The 27884-nt window shown below is 45.2% G+C and overlaps 1 protein-coding gene across 3 annotated transcripts; it reads left to right on the top strand.

Annotated features, from left to right (window-relative positions):
* Positions 1–58: 58 nt before the first annotated feature.
* On the top strand, positions 59–19422 carry LOC119249063 (ATP-dependent RNA helicase DDX19A). Of its 3 annotated transcripts, none has more exons than XM_037516127.2 (12): positions 59–184; positions 2431–2479; positions 5481–5531; positions 6847–6982; positions 11796–11888; positions 13441–13543; positions 13852–13966; positions 14388–14565; positions 15786–16023; positions 16423–16585; positions 17048–17239; positions 17605–19422. In XM_037516127.2, exons 1-12 carry the CDS (start codon positions 128–130, stop codon positions 17664–17666), a joined length of 1437 nt encoding a protein of 478 aa, XP_037372024.1. In that variant the 5' UTR covers positions 59–127; the 3' UTR covers positions 17667–19422. The 3 variants fall into 3 exon arrangements, with proteins under 3 accessions (XP_037372024.1, XP_037372025.1, XP_037372026.1); XM_037516128.2 differs by lacking the exon at positions 59–184 and adding an exon at positions 212–281; XM_037516129.2 differs by lacking the exons at positions 59–184; positions 2431–2479; positions 5481–5531; positions 6847–6982 and adding an exon at positions 7271–7325.
* Positions 19423–27884: the final 8462 nt, after the last annotated feature.

The following is a 27884-nucleotide window of genomic DNA, read 5'->3' as shown; positions in this document are numbered from 1 at the left end:
ACACGCTGGACGCAGCAACGTCAGCTGGACGCAAGCGCACTTCCGGGCCGCGTGAGTTTCGTCGTCGCGCTGCGGCAGTGCGCGCGGTGCGGTGCGAGGGAAGTCGGCCTCGCGCCTCCCCGGGACCATGGCCACCGACTCGTGGGCCCTGGCAGTGGACGAGCAGGAGGCGGCGGTCAAGTCGGTCAGTGGCTTCAGTTCCCGGCGGGGCGGACGCGGCAGGGGTCCCCCCCCACCCCGCTTTCGTCATTTGGGCCAGTTAAAGACTTATCTTGTGGCAGGTCTGTCCCCGCAGGGTCTGCGGTCTGTCCCCGACTCCACCTCCTCGGTGGGGCTGTGGGGAAAGGCAGATTTACATATTGATACTTTCTCATCTGTTTTTGAGTGAATCTGTGCTTCCCAGTTGTAGGATTTTTAGATCCAAGATTAACGTGTTTGGCAATTTGTGGTTCTTTGTAGATAACAGGTTCCGGTTTAGATTTCTTGTTTCAATCTGCAAATGTTGGTGAGAGGCACTGTCAATTGTTTCATTGATGTTTAAGGTGACTTTTAGTTTTAGACTTTGATTAACAAAGGCTCATTCAGTGGAAGGTAGCTAGAGGGTGTGACTTTGTATTCTTATATCCAAGTGTAGGTTTGACTGTCACTGTCTATTGGTGATCATGAACTATTGATTTTTTAAAAACAGATTTTTTGGGTAGTCCCTATTTCTGGAAATCACATATAACTTTTGTCTAAATTACGTTTCTTCTTCAGTGACCCTTTGTTGCTCTTGGGAGAACTATCAGTTTGTCAGCAGATACTTAAAATGGGCTGAATACAGTGGAGTGTAGGTAGAAGTTTTACAGACTAGCTGTAGTCTAGCTGGGAAGGCTAGATTGGGAAGTGCTGTGAAAGTGGTTTAAAAAAATGTGATAAATGTCCTCTGAGCACAGAATGGACGTTTACAAGTAGGGAAATTTCTTGTGTAGAAGTTTACATTTGAGCTGGATATTGGAGCAAGAGTTTGAGATAGAGATGGAGGTGAAAGGCATTTTAGGAGAAGAGAGAACACCAAGGTGCTCCAATTGCCTAGAGAACAGGAATCAGAACTCCTGCAGCTTAAGGCATTTGGGTTGTACTGGGGACACTTTAGAAAATATAAAAGTGTACTTTGGACCTTAACTAAGAATTTAAGAGGAGGGTCTTCATTTGGTTGGCTTGGGGATTTTTTAAACAAAGTTACTGACAAAATTAGCTCTGAAAGCTGGCAAAATTTATCTGACTGCAGGGAATAGAAAATATTAGGAAAGGAGATCAGTGTAGAAGTTTATTGTAATTTCCCAGAGACAGAGGGCTTAAGTTGCATGGTCAAAGGGAAGATGATAGGAGGGGTTCAAGAGATAATTGTGGAGGTATAATGGGCAGGAGAAGGGAACTAAAGATGACTGTTTCAGCCCAGCTCTCAAAGGTGGTAGATCTCATAGATATTACTTGTCAAGTAAAACTAGTAAGAAGACTATTGGTTGGAAAGGGAGATTTGATAAGGAGAATAGTGAGTTTAAGGTTGGCTGTTGTGAATTTGTAATAAGGAGGATACCTTGGTTGTAAGTACCTGCGTTGGGAGGCCCCCAAAGATATCCAGAATAGTGGAGGGCTTACAGGACTCAGCATACAGTTGTACTCCTAGCTGTAATTTATTACAATGAAGAGATACAAAGCAAAGCAAAATTAAGCAAAGGAGAAGGCACATGGGGCAGAGGCTGAAGGAAATGAGGCACAAACTCCTAAGAGCACCTCCTAGTAGAGGTGCTTATCAGACAAAAAAAGAAGTCTTAAGGCCTCTCTGGTGGCACAGGGGTTAAAGTCTCGGCACTATCAAGCTATTGCCATCTGCTGTGGCCTGAGTTCGATCTCCTGCCAGGGAGCTGACCCACATGGCACAGCAGACCTCTCCTGTCTCGCCTGCTGCTCCCCTCAGCAGTGTATTTCAGTAGATCGCCTGTTCTGCTCCCCATTCTGTCTCTGGTGAATCCTCTCACCTCACCCCCACACCTATGGCCTACACTCCAGTACTTGTATGTATAAATAAATAAAAATAAATCTTTTTTAAAAAAAGACTTAATTGCTTTAATACCATATGGATTTCAGGATTTAAAAAAGATTCTCTTTTGTGCCTAGAAAGGAACTGTGTGCCACTGAAAGGCTATCATAGATACTTAGTGAAGGTTAGATGTGCTATAAAGAAGGCCAGTTGGAAAGAAAAACACAGGTTTAGACTCATATTTTTTCTTTCTAAATATTAACATCTGCTGCCCCGCTCCCATCCCACCCCACCCCACTTTGAAGGCTGTCCAGGATGGATGAAATGATGTTTTCACCGTGGCTTTTATCTGTTTTGCTTGAGCAGCACAACCCCGCTAAACTTAGTTTCCTTTTATTCCCTTTCAGATGAATAGTTTGCAGATCAAAGAAGAGAAAGTCAAACCAGATACCAATGGTGAGTCACTAGTTACTGCTAGCTGGATAGAAGCTTATACATGCTTTGGTTTTGCCCTCACAGCTATAGTATTGAAAGCGGCTGTCCATTAGCAATGTTTGCAAAGGACAGTGCTGGCTTTGAGAGCCACTCATTCATTTGCTTTGCGTAAAGGGATATATGTTAGTTTTCCAGATGTGATCTAGCCTCTGACTCCTTAAAATGAAGAATCATTTGAATTATAGTACCAGTTTTCTTGATATTGTTTCTCTAAAAATTTTTACTTAAATTTTTCAAAATATCTGGGTTCTGAAGTAAAATCAAATTTGTTTATAGAAAAATTTATTTGGCAAAAGGAGAGGAATTACAGTTTGGGACATGTAGCCTTAGCGAGTTGCAGATAAGCCCTTGAGGGATTGGAGTAGGCTGTATTTATGTATAGGGAAAGAGAAGAGAGCTTAGTTAGAATCTGCTAAAATTAAAAGAGACCAGCCATGAAAATTTGTCAGCAGACAAAACCAGCTCATTCATACAAATAAAGCTCAATTCAGCCCATTTTGTGAGACCAATTCAACCTGGGTCATTTCTTGTCTGTGTCTCTGGAAACTAAATAAACTTCCCAAAGTTGACTTCCTTTGATTAACTCCCTGTCATTTAAGAAAATTCTGTTACTACAGTTAATCATTGTGAGGAATAAACAGCCGTGGTTTTCTCAATACATAAAGAGCTTTGTGGTGCTGTGCTCCCAGTTTCATCCTGTGTTTGGCTTGCATGCTCCCCTCCTCTCTTTCAAGCTGTTGTCTTCCTGTGTGCACAAGAAACCTCTAGAAGTCACTATTTTGGTGATTTGTTTTTTGTTTTGTTTTTTGGTGATTTGTTAGCTTTGCTGTCACTATTTCTGAACTTTCAACAAATCTAAGTAGCAAGTTTATGAGATCAAGGATGGGGAAATATTCCTGGCAGATGTCCATTGGTTGAGGGCTGGATTTCAGTTTCTGTTTTTCAGGCATTTATGGGAAATCAGTCTCAGCTTATCAGTTCATAAGTTTTGTTTTCTTGAGGGCACATGTGTGAGATACTCTATTTTATATCCTACAGGTCTATTTAGATTGAAATTCACAGTTCAGAACTCAGTATAAACACTTATTTGTACTATTCTTTGTGTGTGAATGTTTTTTGGGTATATAAGGAATAAATCTTGAACTCAGCAAAAGGAATATAATGGTTTCCAAATTGGTGGGGGGGGTAGGGGGATGGGGAAGGGTGTGGAAGGAGGTAGATGAGGTATGGGCACAGGTGTTTTGGTTAAGGGTAGAAAAAAATAAAGCTACTACAGTTATATGAAAAATATTATTGTGTCTTATAAAAACTGGACTTATCTTTCCATTTTCCCTCCAAATATCTTTCTGTGTCTGTGGGAGTGTCTGAATGAATATAGGCTCTGTGATCAGTATCCCTGCTTTCATTTCTAATACTGGCAACTTGTGTGCTCTCTTTTTTAAGACTTCCTAAAAATGTATCAGGTTTTTGTTCTTTTTTTTAAGATTTATTTATTTATGCATACAAGAACTGGGGTACAGGCCAGAGATGCGAGGGGTGAGAGGATTCACCAGAGACAGTGTGGGGAACAAAACCGGCAGACTGATTGAAATATACTGCTGAGGGGAGCAGCAGGAGAGTCAGGAGAGGTCTGCTGCACCATGTGGGTATCTCCCTGGCTGGGGATCAAACTCATGCTGTGCTGGCTGTGGATAGCTTCATAGGTTGTGTCTTAACCCCATGCACCACTAGGGAGACCAAAGTTTTTTTTTTTTTAATCTTAAAGAATCGCCTTTTGGCAGTGTTAATTTTCTTTGTAGTTGATCTGTTTTATTGATGTCTACTCTTTGTATTTCTTGTCTTCTATTTATTTGCCTATGGTTTTTAGCATACAATTTAAAATATCTTCGGTTTTCCCTGTTGCTTTCTTCATTGGTCCATGCATTATTTAGAAATTGGGGTTTGTTTTTTTTTTAAACTTTTCTTCTTAAAGATTTATTTATTTATGCATACAAGAGCTGGGGTACAGGCCAGAGATGCGGGAGGGTGAGAGGATTCACCAGAGACAGAGCAGGGAACAGAACAGGCCGACTGACCGAAACACACTGCTGAGGGGAGCAGCGGATGAGACAGGAGAGGTCTGCTGCGCCATGTGGGTTGCTTTGCGGCAGGCGGGGATCGAACCAGCACTGCAGAGGCTGCAGACAGCTTCACAGGGCTATGCTCAACCACTTGCGCCACCACCAAGGCCCATATTTTACCATTTGTTTTCTATTTGTCCCCTCGTATTTTATTTCTTGTCTTCTACTTTCCTGCCTTTTTTGGGTTAATTGAATATTTTAGAGTTCATTTTAATGTATCTATAAACGTTTTAGCTGTCTCTCTGCATTATTTTATGAGTGTTTTAAAGTTTTTAAAGTATGAATCTTGCATAATTTTTGTTAACTTTATTTCTTGGTGCAATATTTTGTCTTTTTAGTTACTGTTATAAATAGGAGCTGTTTAGTTATATCTGTATTTCTGAAAGCTACTAATTTTTTACTTTGTACCTAACTCTTTTACCTTTTACTTAGAGAGCTTATTTTGTAGTCATTTTAAAGTTGATAGTCATAGTCCTATAGGTTTACAATCATATATTCTATAAAAAGGGATCTTTCTACCTATTCCTTTTATTTTTTAACCCCTTTATTTTTTTTTTCTAATATCTAATAATGTTTGTGAATATAATGTTCTATTTTAAATTAGGATAAGTCAGTCAGAGGTAGCATATACTGATCACTGTGAAGTGAGCCAGAATTTCTAGAAATTTGAGATTTTTTAAAGCACTTACAAACTCCCTAGGAACAAAAATCCATGAGGCATAAAAATATACCAAATATTTGTGTTTTGATCACCTACATATGTTTACTGTTTCTATTGTCCTGCCTCTAGGTATGGGTTTACTACTTGCTTTTCTAATCATGACAACTGTTTTCTTGTGTAGGCATTATCAAAACCAATACCACTGCCGAGAAAACAGATGAAGAAGAGAAAGGTAACAATTTGAAACCCTGTTACAAGAGAAGGTATGACCCAGGACTTGCTTCCTGGAGTCAGTGGTGTTCCAATTTACGATATCTAGGAATTGAGGAGGAACCAGTAGGAGACTGAGGAGAAGCGGCCAGTGAGGTAGAGAGAGACCCACAGAAGTGGTGGCCCAGGAATCAGAAGAAGGAGGGTTTCAAAAGTAGGATGTCAAATGTAGGTGATAAATTGATTAAGAACTAAAAATTGACTGTTAGGCTAATTTAACAGTGTAGAATTCATTGGCAAATTGATAAGTGATGTTTGGATTAAGTGAGGAGGTTTAGAAAAGGCCTGTGTACATTCAACAGGGAAAGGGAGGACAGGACATTAGATGATGAGCATAGACAGCTTTTTAGGGAATGTTCTGTTAAAGGGCAGCAGAAAAAATGGGGCAGTAAGTGGGTGGGAATGTGGAATAAAGGAGGATGCAGATTTTTGTTGAGTGATACTAAACATGTTCTCAGATGAGGGTGGGACCAATCACTGGAGGGGCAGATTGATATGCAAGCATTTGGGTCCATGTTGGGAGAAATGCCTTTGGTCCCTCCTGAGGGGGAAGAGGTAGGGCAGGAACACTGCAGCGAACATGTGTATAGACAGAGGTTAGGGGGAGTGTTTGCTTCGGCAGCACATATGCTAAAAAAAAAATAGAGGATGTGGGGTGTGAGTGTGAGGTAAACTGTCAGGTAGTGTATGCAAGTGCTTTTTTTTTTTTTTTTTTTTTGCTTAGAAAAACGGGTGCAGGCGGTGAGAGGATTCACCAGAGACAGAGTGGGGAGCAGAACAGGCAGATCTACTGAAACACACTGCTGAGGGGAGCAGTGGGTGAGACAGGAGAGGTCTACTGCACCTTGTGGGTTAGCTCCCTGGCCAGGGATCGAACTCAGGCTGTAATGGTAATAGTGCTGACATTTAATCCCTAGGCCACCAGGGAGGCCACAAGTGTTTTGACTGCTTGGCCTTCTCAATCTCACAGCAGTTGAGTGAGAATGTGGTAGGATAGAAGTTTGAGAAGAGAGGAGAAGGTACAGATGGAAGTCTGAGAAAAGTGAATAAGTGGCTTGTAGAAATAGATCTATTGGCAGCTCAGTCCATTTGAGTCTAGTGGTCAGGAATTGAAAGTGAAACCTGTCAATATGAATATGTTTTTCTTCAACCATGCTTGGCTACCTGGAGATTCTTGGGACAGGATGAGAAGAAGTTTTAGGTGGGTGGGAGCATAGGCTGTTTGTCCAGAGTTACAGGGGGATAAGTATGAAGAAAATCTGGTTTCCTCTTGCCAGAGGACAGAGCCGCCCAGTCCTTACTCAACAAGCTGATCAGAAGCAATCTTGTCGATAACACAAACCAAGTGGAAGTCCTGCAGCGGGACCCAAACTCCCCCCTCTACTCAGTGAAGTCCTTTGAGGAGCTTCGGCTGTGAGTATTCATTCCTTTGAACCACTTTTCCATACCTCTCCCTTAGCATCTCAGAGATCTTGTGGTAATTTAATTTTTATTTTTAAAAATCTTGATGTGTTTAGTTCTTTGACTAGTTAATAATGCACATGATTCAGAAATCATAAAGTATGAGAAAGTTTACAGTGATGGCCTCCCTCCACCCTTGTCTCTTGGTTACCCAGTTTTCCTCTTGGTAGGGATTTTTAAATGCCACAAATTTATTCATCATAGCTGAAAGTCTTTTTTCTTTTATGCTCTTAGAACTTTCAATAAAATATTGGCTGACAGGTGATATCTGGATGTCAGGAACATTTCTTATTAGGTAAGCCCTTTTGTAAGACTATAGGGTTTACAGTCTTAAGAATAGTTCATCTGTTTTTATAAGATCTGTCAAAAGAGCCTGTGCAAGATTCCCAGTACCTACAGAGGAAGGCAGCTTCTGGCATTCCAGAATTTAAAAAATTCCAGAACTCAGAATTAAGTTTTAGGGAACACATTTATGGCATTGTGTTAAGAATGACTTCTAGTGTGTTCTTTTAAAAACAAAAAAATTATGAAAGGTCATACCAAGATTTTTTCTTCATAAAGTTCATAGAGAGATGCGTGTGGCTCACTGGTTCATATATATGTTGTTATACTGGCTGTTAGGAGTATCACAAGACATGGCTTTTGTTCTTGCTGTCTGCTAGGACTCTGACCATAGAAAATAAAAATAGCTGGTGAATAAGAAAGTGCTAGAATAAATGGCTTTTTTTTTCCTTTTCTTCGGTTAAATCTGTAGTGTATCCACGATGAACAAATAGGGATCAAATTCCTGCCAACTACTACCTTGCTTTAGAGACACTTAAAACAGGGTCATTAACTAGAACTAAATAGTTCCAATGAACATTTGTTTTTGTTTTTTGGTTTTTTTTTTTAAAGATTTATTTATTTATTTATACAAGCACTGGGTACAGTCAGAAGTGTGGAAGGGGGAGAGAATTTACCAGAGCCAGAGCAGGGAGCAGAGCAGGCAGAAGGACCGAAGTACACTGCTGAGGGGAGCAGTGGGCGGCATGAGAGGTCTGCACGCCATGTGGGACCCTCACCCAGTGGCCGAGAAGCAGCCGGGGATCGAACCGGTGCTGCAGAGGCTGCAGGCAGCTTTGCAACCCAGTGCTCAACCGCTGCGCCACCAGGGAGGCCCCCAATGAACATTTGTTAATAAAGCTGTTGATGAAGTAATAGCTAAGAACAATTTTTTTTTTTTTAAGATTTATTTATTTATTTATTTATTTATTTATTTATTTATTTATTTATTTATTTATACAAGCACTGGGTACAGTCAGAAGCGCAGGAGGGTGAGAGAATTCACCAGAGCCACAGCAGGGAGCAGAGCAGTCAGAAGAACCGAAATACACTGCTGAGGGGAGCAGCGGGCAGCAGGAGAGGTCTGCGCGCCACGTGGGACCCTCCTCCGGTGGCCGGGGAGCAGCTGGGGATCGAACCAGCGCTGCAGAGGCTGCGGGCAGCTTCGCAACCCAGCACTAAACCGCTGCGCTACCGGGGAGGCCCAGAATAATTTTTTTTTAAAGATTTTATTTATTTATACAAGAACTGGGGTACAGGCCAGATTCACGGGAGGGTGAGAGGATTCACCAGAGACAGAGCGGGGAACAGAGCAGGCAGACTGACGAAACACACTGCTGAGGGGAACAGCGGGCAAGAAAGGAGAGGTCTGCCTTGCCATGTGGGAACCTCTCCGGCCAGCTGGGATCAAACCAACGCTGCAGAGTCTGCGGACAGCTTCAAAGCGCGGCGCTCAACCGCCTGCGCCACCAGGGGAGGCCCCAATTTTTTTTTTAAAGATTTATTTATGCATACAAGAGTTGGGGTACAGGCCAGAGATATGGGGAGGTGAGAGGATTCACCAGAGACAGAGTGGGGAACTGAACAGGCAGACTGACTGAAATTCACTGCTTAGGAGAGCAGCGAGCAAGACAGGAGAGGTCTGCTGTGCCATGTGTGTAGCTCCCTAGTCGGCTGAGGATCGAACTCGTGCTACAGATGCTGCAGGTTGCTTCATAGTGCGGTGCTTAACCCCTTGCACCACTAGGGAGGCCCAAGAACAAATTTTTTAAAATGTGCTCTTTTTCCACAGTGTTTGCAAGAAATTATGTTTTTCTCAGTGTATATCCTCCATCAAGGGCTTCATTCAGCAAATCTGTCACCTCTGCCCTGTTCATGTCAGATCAGCTAGGTATGCTCTATTGCTTCCTGCCCAGACAGTTTGCTTTCCCAAGTATCAATGCTTTTTAAAAAAATTCCTAGGCCTCCTGGTTGCGCAAGTAGTTAAGACACAGCACTATGAATTTATCTGCAGCCACTGCAGCAGGAATTCGATCCCCGGCCAGGGAACTGACCCACATGGCACAGCACAACTCTCCGGTCTCCCTGCTGCTCCCCTCAGCAGTGTGTTTCAGTGGATCTACTTGTTCTGCTCCCCACTCTGTCTCTGGTGAATCCTCTTACCGCGCCCCCCCATATCTCTGGCCTGCAACCAGCTCTTGTATGTATAAATAAGTAAATCTTTAAAAAATTAAAAAATAAAATTCTTTCATTTAAAAGACTTTTTAGGGGGGGCCTCCCTGATGGCACAAGGGGTAGCACTATGAAGCTACCCACAGCCACTGCAGCGTAAGTTCAATCCCTGGCCAGGGAGGAGACCCACATGGCACAGCAGACCTCTCCTGACTCGCCCGCTGCTCCCCTCAGCAGTGTAATTCAGTCAATCTGCCTGTTTTGTTCCCCACTCTGTCTCTGGTGAATCCTCTCACCTCCCACACCTCTGGGCTGTACCCCAGTACTTGTATGTATAAATAAATAAATCTTAAAAAAATAATAAAATAAAAGACTTTTAGGGCCTCCCTGGTGGCACAAAGGGTTAAGTCTCAGCACTGTCAAGCTTTCAGCAGCTCCCTCCCCTGGTCAGGGAGCTAACCCACATGGTGCAGCCTACCTCTCCTATCTTGCCTGATGACTCCCCTCAGCAGTGTATTTCAGTAGATCTGCCTGTTCTGTTCCCCACTTTGTCTCTGGTGAATCCTCTCACCCCTGCCCCCCACTCCGTACCTCTGGCCTACCCCCCAGCTCTTGTATGCATAAGTAAATTTTTTTAAAAAGGACTTTTAAATGAAGTCAACTGTTCAACCGTGATGAATTGCCCTCCTTGAAAAGGGAAGTTCTCAGGGCCTCCCCTGGTGGCACAGCGGTTGAGCGCTGGGCTGCAAAACTGCGTGCAGCCTCTGCAGTGCCAGTTTGATCCCTGGCCACCAGCAAGGGTCCCTCATGGCGCAACAGACCTCTTCTGCCGTGCCCACTGCTCCCCCCAGCAGTATATTTCATCAGTCTGCCTGTTCTTTTCCCCTCTCTGGCTCTGGTGAATTCTCTCCCCCTCCCATGCTTCTGATTGTACCCAGTGCTTATATAAATAAATAAACAAATCTTTAAAAAAAAAAAAGAAAGAAAAGGGAAGTTCTCTCTGATTTAGTGTTCAGTAGTTACAGGAAACAAAGAATGAAACCTAGGTCTCCAGATAAACTCAGTCTGTTTTGTACTTAAAAGATTTGCATTAACCTACGAAATAAAAGAAAAATGAAGTCACTGGAAGCTTTGGATCACTTGGATCCTAATCCCAGGAGTAACTTTGTTTCCTTGGCAACCAGATCAGAATCTGCCTTTTCTTCCAAACAAAAGACACCAAAGGTTACAGAGTTCTTTTTGTCTGAGAACCAACATATGCCAGAAAAATTTGGTTTTGGGAGCCTGTTAAACTCCAAAAAATGCTTTTGAAGGCATCCCTGGTGGTGCAAGGGGTTAAGCACTGCACTATAAAGCAATCTGCAGCCTCTGCAATCTGCAGCAAGCATCCCATGATGCTTGCTTGAGTTTGATCCCCGGTGGCCAGGGAGCAACCCACATGGCGCAGCAGACCTCTCCTGTTCACCCGCTGCTCCCCTTAGCAGTGAATTTCAGTCAATCTGCCTGTTCTGTTCCCCGCTCTGCCTCTGGTGAAGCCTCTCACCCCCCGCATCTCTTGCCTGTACCCCAGTTCTTGTGTGCATAAATAAATAAACATTTTTTTTTTTTTAAAGGCTTTCGAGAACAAAAGTCTTGACTTGCTTTGACTTTTCTTTAGAAATAATCTGTTGTGGTTTTTAAAAAACACTTTGCCGATGTAGAGGTAACAGAGAGCTTACTGTAAATGTGCTGTTAGAATAACTTTACTATTCTAGTCTTGATTTTCACTAAAAGTCATAACTAAATTTAGGCATTTGTAAAGTCAATGTATTTTCTGAACCCTTCTTAAGGTATTCACTGTAGATCAGCTTCTAAAAACTGCTGAATCAGTTTTCTTACCTCTTTCTTATCCTAGTATTTGTATAGCTGGCTTTAAAATGACCTTGGAATACAAAGTGACTGTGGTTCAATTTAGCATCTGCACTGAGATGCTAAAACTGAATCCCATTCCCTAAAGGGGATTCTGTAATTTAGCGGTTTACTATGCAGTAGAAATGTCTTTTAGATGTCTTTTATAATTTATTTAATACTATAAATTAATAAATACTACTCTTGTAGTACCTAGGGAACATTTGTCATTCAGGGCCAACGTCTTTGTGAGTTAAGAGCAAGAAAATGTATCTGACATAGATAGGAAATATCATTCTTGTGAGATGTAGGGAATAATAAAGTTCTAGGTCTTTAAAACAATGCCAACAATAGGAATCTATCTTTTCTATCCCTGGCCTCCTAGGAAACCACAGCTTCTCCAGGGAGTCTATGCCATGGGCTTTAATCGACCATCCAAGATACAAGAGAATGCGTTGCCCATGATGCTTGCTGAGCCGTGAGTATGCAGACCCACCCCCACCCCAGGGATACCGCTTCAGAATTTGGCTTAATGTCTTACACCAACAGTTACTGTTTTTTTTTTTTTTAGAGAGGCATGCTTTATTTATTTGTTTGCTGGTTTGTTTGTTTTTTTTGTTTGTTTGTTTATACAAGCACTGGGTACAGTCAGAAGCACGGGAGGGTGAGAGAATTCACCAGAGCCAGAGCGGGGAGCAGAGCAGGCAGAAGGACCGAAGTACACTGCTGAGGGGAGCAGCGGGCGGCAGGAGAGGTCTGCGCGCCATGTGGGACCCTCCTCCGGTGGCCGGGGAGCAGCCGGGGAGCAGCCGGGGATCGAACTGGCGCCGCAGAGGCCGCGGGGCAGCTTCGCAACCCAGCACTCAACCGATGCGCCACCGGGGAGGCCCACCAACAGTTACTGTTATTCCTGAGACAGAATGGACCATTGGAGGCAAACAGCCTAGACAAGAACAAAGAGGTGGAATTCAGAACAGTTTTTGCCTTTCCCATTTGGCAGTAAAAATGGATAAAGTTAGTGCTATTAATTCTGTACAGTTTTTACAATTGGGTTTTTAAAAATTATTTTTAAATCCTTGAGATCTTCAAAAAAGGCATCAAGAACAATACCAATGACCATCTGTTTAACCCTAGTATACCTAGAATTAAGCCAGCATTAATCTAGTTGATGGCTGAAGGCTCTGTGTCTCCCTCTCTTTTTGTGGCCTCCTCCCCACTGAAGTAAGCATCACTCTGAAATGGACCACCATTCTCTCACATGTCTTTGTCCCTAAGACTACAGCTGTGTCCCTAAGACTCTATAAAGAGTAGTTCACGTATTTTAGTCTTATATAAATGGTATCATACTTAAGTAGCAAGTTATCTTGTTCAACTGTGTTATTTTATTTTAATGACCAAAATGCCATCTAGTCCATGACAAGTGGTTAAACGAAGTGAATAAGATGGATGTCATATCAAAGTCCCCTCTAAACCACCTGTCTGATTTAGTATCTTGCATTTTCCATAAAGAAAAGGAGAACAGGGCCTCTCCTGGTGGCGCAGTGGTTGAGCGCTGGGTTGTGAGGCTGCCTGCAGCCTCTGCAGTGCCAGTTCGATCCCCGGCCACCGGCGAGGGTCCCACAAAAAAAAAAAAACGGAAAAAGAAAAGGAGAACACACAAAAGGAGTTGAGTCCTGGAGACACATTATGGCTCCGCAGAAGTGTCCTCAGGGATTTGTCCTGGCACAGATCTCACTCTGCAGTCTTAATTTCCATGGAGCCCTTTAGGTATAAAACTTGGGCACTCTTAAACTGTGCTAGAATCTGGAATGAGGATTTCCTGTTGTGAACCCACAAGAAAGAGTCATTATGTCCCCTAATATTTAAGCACTTTTAACAGCACATACATAATGCATCCTTATGCCCAGTGTAGAAAACCTGGATAATAGAAGCAGAAAGTAAGAAGATCCCTGTTCCTAATACCTGGAAAAAACATTTTGATACTTGTGTTGAACAAATATTATCTTCTTTTGTGTTTTTTGTTGACCCAGCCCACAGAACCTGATTGCCCAGTCTCAGTCTGGTACTGGTAAAACAGCTGCCTTTGTTCTGGCCATGCTCAGCCGAGTGGAACCAGCAGAGAGGTACCCCCAGGTGAGGGCTGTGGACCTGCCTTGCCTGCCCAAGAAGAGCAGTGCCATCTGGTGAGGGGTTAATGAAGATGCCCCTGGAGGGTTCTGAATGTTTGCCACCTCAGATTGTGGCTCAGTAAGAGCAGGTTGGTGTGCGGGAAGCAGCAGCCTGAGACAGTGGCTAAAGCTAAGGGCATCCACCAAGTGTTGAAGGCTCAGGCTGCAGCTGCAAGGGTCTTGCCCATAATGTCCACATACTTGTTGCTTTAGAACCTGTTACTTATTACGAAAAGGTTCTCCTAACTCTCTTCTCTGTGATCTCCCAATCAGTGTTTGTGCCTCTCCCCAACATACGAGCTGTCACTTCAAACAGGAAAAGTGATTGAGCAGATGGGCAAATTTCATCCAGAACTAAAGCTTGCTTATGCTGTTCGAGGCAATAAGTGTGAGTATAAATGGTGAGACCTGAGCAGTGAGGGTGGTTGGGTGTTTGAATTTGAAGGTATGATGATGACATTAAGCTTTCATGTTAACTTTGATCTTAGAATCCATCTGCATTGCTTTTGGTAAATCTTTTTAAACACTTAATGACTTGATAACAGTGCTCTCTAGTCTTGAGTTGTTAAAAAATCCTTGCATTATTCATCACAGAGTTCTTACAGTCTAGAATTTCTTCACTGAGAAGTGAAATGAGAAGTGTATTTATGCCCACTCTACAGAAGAACCCTAGATTTTAGGAAAACACTGGTGTCTTTTGAAAACTGGAATTACCTTGTTGTGTTAGCTCTGAAAATATGGGCAAGGCTTTGATTTCCAGAGATGGGTTTGTAATAGAAATAATCACAGAAAACATCTTGTCTCCACAGTGGAAAGAGGTCAGAAGATCAGTGAGCAGATTGTCATTGGCACCCCTGGGACCGTCCTGGACTGGTGCTCCAAGCTCAAGTTCATTGACCCCAAGAAGATCAAGGTGTTTGTTCTGGATGAGGCTGACGTGATGATAGCTACCCAGGGACACCAAGATCAGAGCATCCGCATCCAGAGGTGGGAACTCTTGAGCCAGAAAGGACTTCTCAGCCTCCTGATGCCATGTAAAACCTTGTTCCCTGTGTCTCTTCCCACTACATCCAGCCCATCTCCTTGCTCTGGCTGGTGCATTCCTCCTGAACCTTCAGAGGCATCTGCTTGGTGGGCTGGCTTGAGGAAGGAGACTTAGGGAATCCAGTACCACCCTCCCCTGTGCCCCGGTGTCTGCTCCTCCCCAGGCCCTGCAGTGTTCCTCCTCCACTTTGCCACCTCCCTGGGGATGCCTGCCATCCACTCCTTAGGGAGGTGGGGGAAGGGGGAGCTGTGCTCTTCTTCCATTAAAAACTGAGGTTCAGGGCCTCCCTGGTGGCACAGGCAGTTGAGTGCTGTGCTGTGAAGCTGTTTGCAGCCTCTGCAGTGCTGATTTGCTCCTGGTTGTCCGGCGAGAATCCCACATGGCTCAGTAGACCTCTCCTGTTGCGCCCGCTGCTCCCCTTAGCAGTGTATTTCGTCAGTCTGCCTGTTCTTCTCCCCACTCTGTCTCTGGTGAATCCTCTCACCCTCCCGCGCCTCTGGCCTGTACCCCGGCTCTTGTATAAATAAAATAAATCTTTAAAAAAAAAAAAAGCAGAAGGATGGACTGAGCAGTGGAGACGCTAGAGAGGGCTTGTGAGATGAGGCTGAATAGAGGAGACCTGGAGGAGGCACATGGAGCAGAGAGACATGTGAAGAAGCTGAGCTTCTCAGCCTTGAACTTGCACCAGGGACTTGGGGGACATGGAAGGAGACATTTGAAAGAGACAGAGTCGTGGGTTGGGCAGAAAATTTTGAAAAAAGGAGGTTGGAGTTAGAAAAACAAGACGTGAGAAAGAAAGGCACGATCCAAAGTTAATTCCACGCTGATTATGAGATCTACTTCAACAGTCCTGCCTTCATTATTGATGCCATCTGACAAACAATACACCAATTCTTGAAAAGTGTTTCTAGGTTGTGTAAGGACAGAGCACAAGGGCTCTCTATGTTTATGATCCCCACCTCAGATGGAGTTACCATGATGCTCGGGCCACCAACTACAAAGTCCACCAGCAGAATCCATTAAGCTCCTTCCCAATTTGTTTTCATCCATTCCTCTTCTCCCTCCCACTCTGTTTGACTCAGTTCTAGAATATAATCAGTTTCCGGGGGGGGGGGGGCGGGGAACTGAGGGTCACACCTGATAACCTGGGCCTCCCTTGCAGGATGTTACCCCGGAACTGCCAGATGCTGCTTTTCTCTGCCACCTTTGAAGACTCTGTGTGGAAATTTGCCCAGAAAGTGGTCCCAGAACCAAACATCATCAAACTGAAGCGCGAGGAGGAGACGCTGGACACCATCAAGCAGTACTACGTCCTGTGCAGTAACAGAGATGAGAAGTTCCAGGCCTTATGTAACCTCTATGGGGCCATCACCATCGCTCAAGCCATGATCTTCTGCCACGTGAGTAGAGCAGCTGCTGAGGCCTGTGGGGACGGAGGCCCCCCTGGGGAGTGCTGGCCCCACCCCTGCCTCTCAGCCAGCCCCCCACACAGTGCTGAGGACCAGGTGCCCTCCGTGTGGCACAAAGGAAATGGTGAATCACCTCCACTTACCCCAGGCATATGCTCCCCAGCTATGTTATTGGGGAGGGCCTTGAAGAACCCAACCTCCTTTGACCCCACTTCTCAGACATACTAGGAGAAACTTCAGATAGCAGCCAGTGAAAAGTGGCTACAATTCTGTTTGAGAAGTTATAGGGCTAACCTGCTGACTGAACTCAGCGGGGCTTTCGTGTTTCTTAATGGCGACAAGCCACTTTCGTGCAGGTGTCTTCATCTAAAACAATTCTTTTCACTCCAGACCCGCAAAACAGCTAGTTGGTTGGCAGCAGAGCTCTCAAAAGAAGGCCACCAGGTGGCTCTGCTGAGCGGTGAAATGATGGTGGAGCAGAGGGCTGCAGTGATCGAGCGCTTCCGAGAGGGCAAAGAGAAGGTTCTGGTGACCACCAACGTGTGTGCCCGAGGTGAGCAGAGAGTGTGTCCTGGCCTGCTGGGCTGGGGTAGTGGGAGCAGTCCTTCTGCGCCAGGACTCAGGTGCTTTGGGGAGATGGGGTGGGGAGGTAGGGAGCCGCTTTTTCTCCAGCACAGACTGCATCCCTTAGCAGGCGGTAACTTTCCCCGAGGCCAGGACTCCTGACTTGCTGGTAGAAAGCCTCTTGGCTCCTGATAGGTTTAGAATGGCGTTGGGTATTCCTGGGACATCTGGTGAGGTTTGAGCTGCTTCTCCAGATGGCTGTATCTAGCACAAGCTCTCTTCCTGATTTTGTTAGCATTTGCCAAAGTTCTGCTTTGTTTCTCTGGGTTCTGCTAGTTATCTTGTCCCCAGATCTGGCCAGTCTCAGGCTCAAAGCGGGTGTGGTGGTCTGGCCGTGGCGGCTGTGACTTTGTTTGCCGTGCTCAGTCCTCTGCAACTCTCCTCCATGCAGGTATCGACGTGGAGCAGGTGTCTGTCGTCATCAACTTTGACCTCCCCGTGGACAAGGATGGGAACCCGGATAACGAGACCTACCTGCACCGCATCGGGCGCACTGGCCGCTTTGGCAAGAGGGGCCTGGCCGTGAACATGGTGGACAGCAAGCACAGCATGAACATTCTCAACAGAATCCAGGAGCATTTCAGTGAGTCCCTTTCCGCACAGGGGTTGTCTAGTTGTGTGGGCAGAAGGGGGGTTTTCTTTTCCTGAGGGAGCCTTTGTCCCTGCCCACGCTCCCCTCCCCACTATGAGAGGAAAGGCCTTCCAGAGCACATCTAGAGAGTTCAGGGCCAGGGCTGGAAAGACAGCTCCCCTGGGCCAGCTGCTCTGAGGGGCCAGGAGCTCTGACTGTTGCTGGCAGGAGCCCCAGGTCAGGCTTTGCAGCCTGGGGGTAAATGCAGACGGGCTGGGGTCACAGACCAGCGTGTCCTCTCTGCCTGCTCTGCTGCCCCTCCCCTAGGCGGCGTCTCTTCCATAAGCCTGTGCTGACCTCTGATCTTTTTTCCTCAGATAAGAAAATAGAAAGATTGGACACAGATGACTTGGACGAGATTGAGAAAATAGCCAACTGAGAATCCCCACCGGTCACCAGTTCCCGCCCGTGACGCCCCCTGCACGGGACACTAGTGCTTTCATGGCGCAGGCCTGGACAGTCACCACAAAGATGAAGGCACGAGTAGAGAGAAACTACCTACCTCACTTCAAATTATGTTTGGACTTGACATATACAAATTACATTCGTATGTGATCAGGAAAGTTGAATGAAAATTAGGCATTCTGGAAAATTGAGTCCTTTTTAAGTCAAGGATCCCCCATCTTTCTAGTAATCTGGTTGCTGGTCCCCAGATCCCTGCCTATTTTCTGGCTAGGGGTGTTGGAACCAGACTTCTACCCCTGAGAAAGTGATAGAGGTTGGGAATCTAGTGGGGGCGGGGGGCGGGGGTGTCTAGGCAGCACAGGCCTGGGATCCCCAGTATAGATGGAGCATAGGGAGAAGCAGCCAAGAGGTCTGTGAGCTGCCTTCTTCTGTGTCTCTCCACTGAGACCATTAGTGAAGATCTCCGACCCTCACGGCATCGTCCTTATCCCCACTCCACATGACCCGCTTTCTGTTCTCTGTACCAGAGCAGTTCCTTGTTTCTCACTGGGTGGGCATTAGATTTGGGGAGAAACATGGAAGTTAGTGAGTCCTGGCCTCTTCAGAGAGATGGTGCCAGCCAGAGAAGATGAATCCTGAGACGATTCAGCCTCCACGGTGCCGGGAGACGCCAGACATGTTTCCTACCACAGCCTGGCAGAGTGAAGGGTTTTGTATCCACAGTGTGTCACCGCCTGGGCACAAATAGCTGCCTTTAGAAATGAAGTTGTGACCAAGTGCTATCTGGTATCGCTGTGCATCCATAATAGAGGACCTGGTGGTTACCTTTTTTCCTACTTTATCAGTATGAACAAGGACAGTTACCTTAGAACTATACCTATTATTATGTTAAGAAATTTAAAAATAATTATGAAACATTTTACTAATCATGATTTGTTTTTACTTGTATTTTTCTGCTTACTAGACTAATATATGCTCATTAAAACAAAGTGTGTGCATCTATAAAGTACAAGTCCTCTCTCTCCCCATCTCTCTGGTACTTAATTACCAGCAGGTTGGTGTCCATCCAATATATTGCGTGTATTAGACATCAGACCACTTTTCCTTTACAAGCCCATGAATATCTCTTCATAGTCGTGCAAACTGCTTTTTCACTCACCAGCATTATCTTGGGCCTGTGACGTGTCCAGCACACATACATTGTCCTCGCTACTGACAGGATTCCAACATAGAGCTGCTTGGCACTCACTGGAGGCTCCTGTAGTAGCAGGTCCTTACCCTGTCCCGGGGTCCACAGCCACGGTGCATATCTACGCTCAGCTCTGTGCCCTGCTGAGACCTGCTCTGCCCTGTGTTCCTGTAAGCAGAGCTGTTGCAGCAGAGTGGGGACATTTAAATTTTTAGTACATCACCAGTCTAGCCTGGTAAAAAGCTTTACCAGTGTACATTAACATTGTAGAGATACGAAATAGCTACTGTCTTACCTGCTTGCCAACTCTACATGTTATCCATGTTTAAACCTTTGTCACTTTTGAGTAGTAAAAAATACTGGTGTTTTGTATTTAATGGGGTTTCGCTGGTTTTCAGTTTATTGGGTTTTGGATTTTCTCTTTTGGGGTCCTGCCCATTTTAATATTAGATTGTCAATTCTTAATGATTTTTAGTCATCGTTCTATTTTAGGGAAATTATAAATTTGTCTCGAGTGATGGATATTTTCCAAGTTTGTAGAAACTCATTCTTTTTTTTTTTTTTTTTTTAATAGAGGCATGTTTTTCTTTATTTATTTGTTTGCTTGTTTGTTTTGTTTATACATGCACTGGGTACAGTCAGAAGCGCGGGAGGGTGAGAGAATTCACCAGAGCCAGAGCGGGGAGCAGAGCAGGCAGAAGGACCGAAGTACACTGCTGAGGGGAGCAGCGGGCGGCAGGAGAGGTCTGCGCGCCATGTGGGACCCTCCTCCGGTGGCCGGGGAGCAGCCGGGGATTGAACCGGCGCTGCAGAGGCCGCGGGCAGCTTCGCAACCCAGCGCTCTACCGCTGCGCCACCTGGGAGGCCCGAAACTCATTCTTTTTTAATGCTACACACAACAGTTTAATTTTTTTTAAAAGATTTATTTATTTATTTTTAAGATTTATTTATTTATTTATTTATTTATACAAGCACTGGGTACAGTCAGAAGCATGGGAGGGTGAGAGAATTCACCAGAGCCAGAGCGGAGAGTAGAGCAGGCAGAGTGACAATGTACACTGCTGAGGGGAGCAGCGGGCAGCAGGAGAGGTCTGCGTGCCAAATGGGACCCTCACTCAGCGGCCGGGGATCAAACCGGCGCTGCAGAGGCTGCGGGCAGCTTCGCAACCCAGTGCTCAACTGCTGCACCACCAGTGAGGCCCAACAGTTTAATTTTAATATTACTCAGATTTCATTTTAAGAGAGCTGGATGTCATGTCATAGCTAAAAAACTTTCTTCCTCCTAGTGTTACAAATTATTTACTATTATTTTCATAGTCATGATACCTGGGAAGTAAGTTTCTAAATTCCCATAGGTTTGACTGTGTCATACTTGGCCCTGCTCATGTGCTGTGAGCAACACGGATACCTTGGAGCGTGAGTGATGGCAGAGTTGTGGGTGGGAATACAGAGGGTCCAGTTTGGGGCAGATTTGAGTGGAAGCCTGGAAGATATCAGCTACCATAGAGAGTGAGAGGAGCAGCTGCAAGGCATTGCTGGAGGGTAGGGTAGGGATTCTGAGAAGAAAGTTTGAGGAGCAAGGTTCTAGAAAGGAAGGACACAATGTGCAGTGGGTGCTCTTAAGGCAGAGGTGGGAGGTGGGGACAGAAGAAATCAAATGCTAAGGACTGCAAACAATACCAACACAAATTCACCCCAGATAAAACTAATTTTAAGGAATGGCCAGATGAAGGCTAAATATGTTTCAGAGCCTCTCTGGTGGCCTAGGGGTTAAGTCATAGCGCTACCACCATGAGTGCCTGAGTTTGATCCCCAGCCAGGGAGCTGACTCACATGGCACAACAGACCTCTCCTGCCTCGCCCGCTGCTCTCCACAGCAGTGTGTTTCAGTCAGTCTGCCTGTTCTGCTCCCCGCTCTGTCTCTGGTGAATCCTCACCTCCTCTGCCTCTGGCCTATACCCCTGTTCTTGTATGCATAAATAAATAAAAATAAATTCTAGAAAAAAAAGAACATGAGTTCTCAGCATCATCAAGAGCAGGGATGTTGATCTTGATGAGCTGGCTGGCTCTTTCCCCCACTCTCAATACATTACACTTGGGTGGAAGTTAGCATGTGCAGCTCACATGAGTGGGGAACTATACCCCTCTCCTTGAGGGAAGAATAGCTACATAAATGATTTTGAATTCTGCATGAGATTTCCCATTTATGAATTAACTCACCCAAGCACATAAACTAGTGATACTAACCTCAATCACTTAAGATGACTTGGATAAATAAAATTAAGCATGCTCACATTTTACTTTTTTTTTTTTTTAAAGTTTTTTTATTTATACAAGATCGGGGTACAGGCCAGATGCACGGGAGGTTGAGAGGATTCACCGGAGACAGAGTGGGGAACAGAACAGGCAGACTGATGAAATACACTGCTGAGGGGAGCAGTGGGCGAGACAGGAGAGGTCTGCGGCACCATGTGGGACCCTCACTGGCCGGCCGGGATTGAACTGGCGCTGCAGAGGCTGCAGAGCTTCACAGCACTGCGCTCCATCGCCTGCGCCACCAGGGGAGGCCCAGGCTCACATTTTAAAGGTTAGTTATTTATAGCAATAAAGAAAACTAAGGGGGCTTCCCCGGTGGCGCAGTGGTTGAGCGCTGGGTTGCGAAGCTGCCCGCAGCCTCTGCAGCGCCGGCTCGATCCCCGGCTGCTCCCCGGCCACTGGAGGAGGGTCCCGCATGGCGCGCAGACCTCTCCTGCCACCCCATGCTCCCCTCAGCAGTGTGCTTCGGTCCTTCTGCCTGCTCTGCTCTCCGCTCTGGCTCTGGTGAATTCTCTCACCCTCCCGCACTTCTGACTGTACCCAGTGCTTGTATAAATAAATAAAAATAAATCTTTAAAAAAAAAAAAGAAAACTAAGGGCCTCCCCGGTGGCACAGTGATTGAACGCTGGGTTGCGAAGCTGGGTTGCTAAGTATGATGGGGTTCTAGTATGATGTTTCATGGAGACAGGGTTTTATAGGAAGAGCTGTGGAGAGACCACAACATGGGTCTGAAAGGGAGAGTGCTCTTTTCTTCTAGGGTTCCCTTAACCCATGTTATGACAAATTATAAATAGAAAATAAATATTGCAGGAAGGCCTGCCATGTCTTTATATAGATATAAATTATTTGAATGATTTTTGTGATCAGTGGGCATTACTTTCTTATTCTAAAAACAAGGAAAAAAAAGACACAGTTATAGCAAAAGGACTGAACTCAGATCCATTCAGAAGCAGTCCCCATCTGTTCTTCCCGCTTCAGCAGGCCTTCTCCCTGGAGAGAAGCCAGGCTGCCAGGAAGAGCCTGTGTTCTTAGGAACAGAAACAGTTGTTAGAGGAAAGGTGTTAATTCTATATTATCAGAGGAACAGACTGGTCCTGACACCCAGGGTTCAGCAAGTGTGGGGTGAGGGGGGCATCTTCTGGCATTTCTGTAAGTTGGTTGTCACCCTGGCTTTTTCACTGCACAAGCTGTGATTTTTCTGGAAGGGTTGTGAGAAGGAGAATTCATTGCTAATTCACACTTAAAAAAAAAAAAAGAACTTGAATTTTAAAAGTCTAGCTTTATGGATTTTACTTACCTCTCACCTAGCAAGGATAGATGTTTTCTTAGGTAGCCAATCCTGTACAGAAAGCGGATCCTGGTGACTGCCAGCTCACTGCTGTTCCTGTGATGAGTGTAATACTCAGTGGCCTCCTTCCCTTCCCTGGCATCCGGCCAACCTACCAACCAGGTGTGCATCCACATAGCCCTGCCCGATGCTCCTCTAAATGCCAGCATTTCTCTCCAAAGAGACTTCTATGTTGTAGAGTGTTACTACTCACTCCATACTGCTCCTCTTCCAGAGGAAGATTATGAGGGCTGTTAGGCTGAGCATGGCCATAGGACTTCTTTGACATCAAGGAAATATGAATTTGACAGTTTAGGTGCAATGCACAGTTCACCACATTCTCTTCTCCCTGGCCCTGAGATCACAGACCTACCAGATGGCACCACTTTCCATGTAGGGCTTTGAGTGACCATGATGAGCAGAGGCCCATGATGAAAATGTAGCTTGAAATAAACTTTGTTTTAAGCTGCTGGGAGCCTGAGGGGTGTTAAGAGGAAACAAAAACTAAGTTATCTGTACTCCCTCCCTCCAAATGGAATAGCTGGTTCCCTGTCCAGCCAACCTAATGCCAGCCTGCAGAGTAGGTAAGCCTCACCCACATACAGACTGCCTAAGCAGCTTCGTGATTCACTATTTCAGAAAAGAAGACAATCCTCAATTGCCAGACATTTAAAAAGCCTTCATCATGACAGAGGTGTTAAATAAGCAATCACACAAATCTGGAGAGGAACGAGACCAAGGGAAAAGAATCTGCTAAGTAGATGATGAGCATCGTTCTAACTGAGTTTTCCTTCCCATGACCTCACTAGTAATAGGGAAGGAATAAAAAAGACATCAGTCACATGGACACATAAAATGGGAGCAATTACATTGGAAGAGAGTTCAACAAAATGTTGGCGCATACTCATAAGAATGGAAAAACACCTACTTTTAAGCAATACAGTGAACTACACAACATGAAAAAAAAAATCCCAATCTAAAAACCAGCTACAGGGCCTCCCTGGTGGTGCAGGGGTTAAGACGCAACCTATGAAGAAATCTGCAGCCACTGCAGCACAATTTCAATTCCCGGCCGGCCAGGGAGAAACCCACATGGTGGGACAGATCTCTCCTGTCTCGCCCGCTGCTCCCCTCAGCAGTGTACTGCGGTCAGTCTGCCTGTTCTATTCCCCACTCTGTCTCTGGTTAATCCTCTCACCACCGCCCCCACCCCCCTGCATCTCTGGCCTGTACCCCAATTCTTGTATAAAAATAAATAAATCTTTAAAAAATAAAAAAAAAACCAGCTACAAAGTTGAAATAGGTATATAATCTGTTTGAATCTATCAAAGAGCTGTCACTTTTAGGGTTTTATTTTTTGCATTTAGTTCTGATTCATTTTGGTGAATGGTTTAAGGTATGGATCTAATTTGATCTTTTTGTAAGTGGTTATCTTGTTACCCTAGTAAAATGGAAAGATCCACCCTTTCCTAAGTGATCTGAGAGGTCATTTTTATTATAAAACAAACTTCCATCTGGATTTGGGTCTAAGCAAAGACACATAACAGAGTGTCCAAGTGAATCTGGAAATTAAACATTTTTCTAATTCTTTCACATGACATGTTTAACCACCTCTTCTCTCCTTTTCTTTTCACATTTTAAAAGGACAGGTTTAGTAGGGAAAGGAAGAAGAAAAAAAAAAAAGGCACCTGCATAGACACAAGTGGGCTGAGAGCGGCCACTCCTACTTTGCAAAGAGAGAGGATTTGTGAAGAAAAGAAACACCTGCATAGTCATAGGCGGGCAGGAGAGCTGCTTTTCCCCTTTTCCTCAGTCCATTTTGGAAGTGAAACAGCAGTGGCGCTGTGGGGCCAAGTCTTAGGTGAGAGTGAGGACCATTCTCAGCAATCAGATTGTGGACATTTCAAAAAATGCTGACATCTCTCTGAAGGGAAGCAGAGTTACTGTGAAGGTCCACACAGGACTTAAATCACATCGAAGGTGAATTAAGTCTCCTTGGAAAGAAAAAAATGTTGTGGATGGACTAATGACGAAGAAATAGAAAGCAACTGGCTGCGCCTGCACTATCTGTAATCACATATAGTCACGTACCAGATGAAGGGGGTCACACTGGTCTCTGTTACAAGGTGAGGGCTATGTTCACTCACTTCCCCTAAAATTTCTTGAGCCAAAAATCTGCAGGTTTTGGATGAAGGTAGGTTTAACGTTCAATATCTTAGTCCCAGAAAGATGAGCTAATCCTTTAAGTAAATGACCTTGAGCTTGTTTCAAATTCAAGTGCTGCTTTAATTAGCAAGCTACAGCAGTTAAAAACAAGGAGATCAGAAGATTTGGGGATGGTATATCTGCTTCTGAAGAAGGATCAATTGAGCAGGCTAATGAATAAGATCTAAGCCACAGAAACAGCAAGATTCTGGATGCTTCCTCAGACTGATGTCATTATCTCTAAGAAGCAATAAAAGCTGTTATTGATTTTGGGGGCAAAATGGCAGTGGAAATTGTCCCTTGTTTTACCTGAGTGCCAGGTTTTATATACACACACACACACACATATATATAGATATATTCATTCTTACCTTTGCTTTGTCAAGCAAGTTTTATTTAAAAATAAAAATTGGGGCCTCCCTGGTGGCGTGAGGGGTTAAGATGCAGAACTATGAAGCTATCAACAGCCACTGCAGCATGAGTTCGATCCCTGGCCAGGGAGCAACCCACATGGCGCAGCAGACCTCTCCTGTCTCACCTACTGCTCCCCTTAGCAGTGTGTTTCAGTCAATCTGCCTGTTCTGTTCCCCATTCTCTCTCTGGTGAATCCTCTCACTTCCGACAACTCTGGCCTATACCCCAGTTCTTTTTTTTTTTTTTTTTTTATATAGAGGCATGTTTTATTTATTTATTTATTTTGTTTGTTTGTTTTGTTTATACATGCACTGGGTACAGTCAGAAGCGCGGGAGGGTGAGAGAATTCACCAGAGCCAGAGCGGGGAGCAGAGCAGGCAGAAGGACCGAAGTACACTGCTGAGGGGAGCAGCAGGCGGCAGGAGAGGTCTGCGCGCCATGTGGGATCCTCCGCAGGTGGCCGGGAAGCAGCCGGGGATCGAACTGGCGCCGCAGAGGCCGCGGGCAGCTTCGCAACCCAGCGCTCAACCGCTGCGCCACCGGGGAGGCCCCATATACCCCAGTTCTTATATGCATAAATAAATCAATCTTTAAAAATAAAAATTGGCCTCCTTGCGGCCTAGGGGTTGTCTCCTTGCTATCACCACTATGGCCTGAGCTCAACCCCTGGCCAGGGAGCTAACCCACATATGGCCCAGACCTCTCCTGTCTCGACCGCTGCTCCCCTCAGCAGTGTATTTTTCAGTAGATCCGCTTGATCTGCTCCCCACTCTGTCTCTGGTGAATCCTCTCAACCCCTGCACCTCTGGTCTATACCCCAGTTCTTCTATGCAAAAATAAATAAATAATTCCTTAACCTATACATTTTGTCCATTAATTGTTATATTCTTTTCTAAAGATGCATTATATTCTGTAACAGAAATATGGCTGTCATCTATAGTCAGAGAATATTGGAATCCTGGCCTGATGAAGGCAAGAAAGACAGGCCTAACTGTTCAAGGTAAGGGAGACACAGGTCTCATAACCAGTGCTGGTATAGGTAATTAGAGGTCTGAGCTACAAGACTTGGGACAATGGTTAATTGACCATTGAGGTCCCGAGAGATGAAATTGATTCTGGGCAGCCTCTTATTGGTACTGCTTGATGTAAGGGGGAGGGAAAATTCTAGGAGTGCTGAGAAGCAGCTGGAATCACAGGCTGACTGTGGTGGAGAGTCACAGCTTCTTACCCTGTTGCTAGACCTAATTCAGATCACATTCCAGGAGTCCCTTTTTTAAGGGGACCCCAGAACACTGTGAGGACTTTGACCTGTAGCATGAGTCTTTGTAGAAGGATCTGTTTCCCAGAGTGATAGTGCACAGCGGGGAGGGAAATACACAGTCTTCAGGACTTATCGAAGACTGGCTCTGAGACCTGAATGAACGGGATCCACTAGTTAAAGTCGGAGCTTATTATGGCAAATGGTAGATTGAGCATTCTGGTCCATTTATTGGCAGGTCTGGTGAGACCACTTTAAGCTAATTTCCTCAGTCTCAGAAAAGAAGAGAGATATCTACTCCCTGGCAAAATCCCCACATTGGCAACCTGCCCCATGAAGTGAGGGTTATTGTGATGAGAAGTCCCAGGACCTACCTTCTCCTACACAGTAAGTCAAGGGCCTACACCATATTCCAAGATTTGGAGAGACAGATGATGACAACAAATATGGTTATTCAGGGTGAGGGGGTGGTGGGGTGGGGGTGGGTGTATGTGTGACTTTTTTCTGGTTCCATTTACTCACCACTGAGTCATGCAGCGTGACAGTAGTTTCTGCAAATGCAACCAGGAGGTAATGCCAACCTGTGGATTGTAGATGTGGCTGGCATCTTTGCTGGGTCAAAGCAACAGTCTTTGGCCAACATGAAAAACAAGATACAAGATTCGGTGGGACTTGTGATTCTGAAGGCAGTGGGTATAACATTTGGGAGTGTGCTTCAACCAAAGAAGGTGACCCCCAAGGCAGCCATCTTTGGGTGGGGGCTCTGAGCAGAATGGTCATGAGCAGTCCAGGCTGTGCCTGCACTCCTGCCACCGGCCTTATGACTCGGGTGTAGAGTCTGTGGCAGAGACATAGTGTGGCGTCACTGACAACTCTGAGTTAGAGAATTAGAGCCCAGAGTCCAAGGCTTTAGAAAAAGACCAATGCTCTCTTCTACCAAATAGTATTCTCTATTTGAAAAGCAGTTCCTGGGCATAGGCATAGACTAAATCTTGGGACACTCAGTGAGTTATCTGTGGTGGGATCTACAACTGTCTAGTCCCCAACTATAAAATCAGCTTTTCACAGCAGGAGTCCAGTAGGTTCAGGCGCATCCAGAAGGCACAAAGACAGGACACAGGCAAGTAAGATGCCCCAAATGCCTGTGGCACTGGCTCTTATCATTCTGCTGATTTCTTGCCAACCCACAACTATGGCATTCTAGGGAATTTCCATAGTACCTGGAAACAGAGGAGGAAAAACCCATTCTGGGGCCTGCTGGATCTGAAAGCTGTGCTGGTTCCTGGCAGTGGATAGTTTCAGCTGCTGGTCCAGGGACCCTGAAAGATGGTGAAGGGCCGTCCTGCTGAGGACATAGCTGATGGTTGGGGCTGAGGGTCTTGAGCCAGGGACAGAAGAGGTTTGCTCACAAGTGTTGTTAAGGATGAGGAGCCCACATATAGGGCTAATGGTGTAAAGGGTCTCCAAGACGGCTTCAGTATT

This window comes from Talpa occidentalis, unplaced genomic scaffold (assembly GCF_014898055.3).
Source record: "Talpa occidentalis isolate TD23 unplaced genomic scaffold, MPIMG_talOcc4v2.1 talOcc4.17, whole genome shotgun sequence".
NCBI classification, from domain to species: Eukaryota; Metazoa; Chordata; class Mammalia; order Eulipotyphla; family Talpidae; genus Talpa; species Talpa occidentalis.
Note: the sequence above shows the minus strand (reverse complement) of the source record. Positions and strands in the feature narration are given on the sequence as shown.

What these genes read in the sequence shown, in the direction of transcription:
- LOC119249063 (XM_037516127.2), top strand. Translation starts at nt 128, where the DNA reads ATGGCCACCGACTCGTGGGCCCTGGCAGTGGACGAGCAGGAGGCGGCG. An exon ending in AGTCAAACCAGATACCAATG is followed by an intron (nt 2,480 to 5,480) that starts GTGAGTCACTAG and finishes TTTCTTGTGTAG; the next exon opens with GCATTATCAAAACCAATACC. An exon ending in TGCTGTTCGAGGCAATAAGT is followed by an intron (nt 13,967 to 14,387) that starts GTGAGTATAAAT and finishes TTGTCTCCACAG; the next exon opens with TGGAAAGAGGTCAGAAGATC.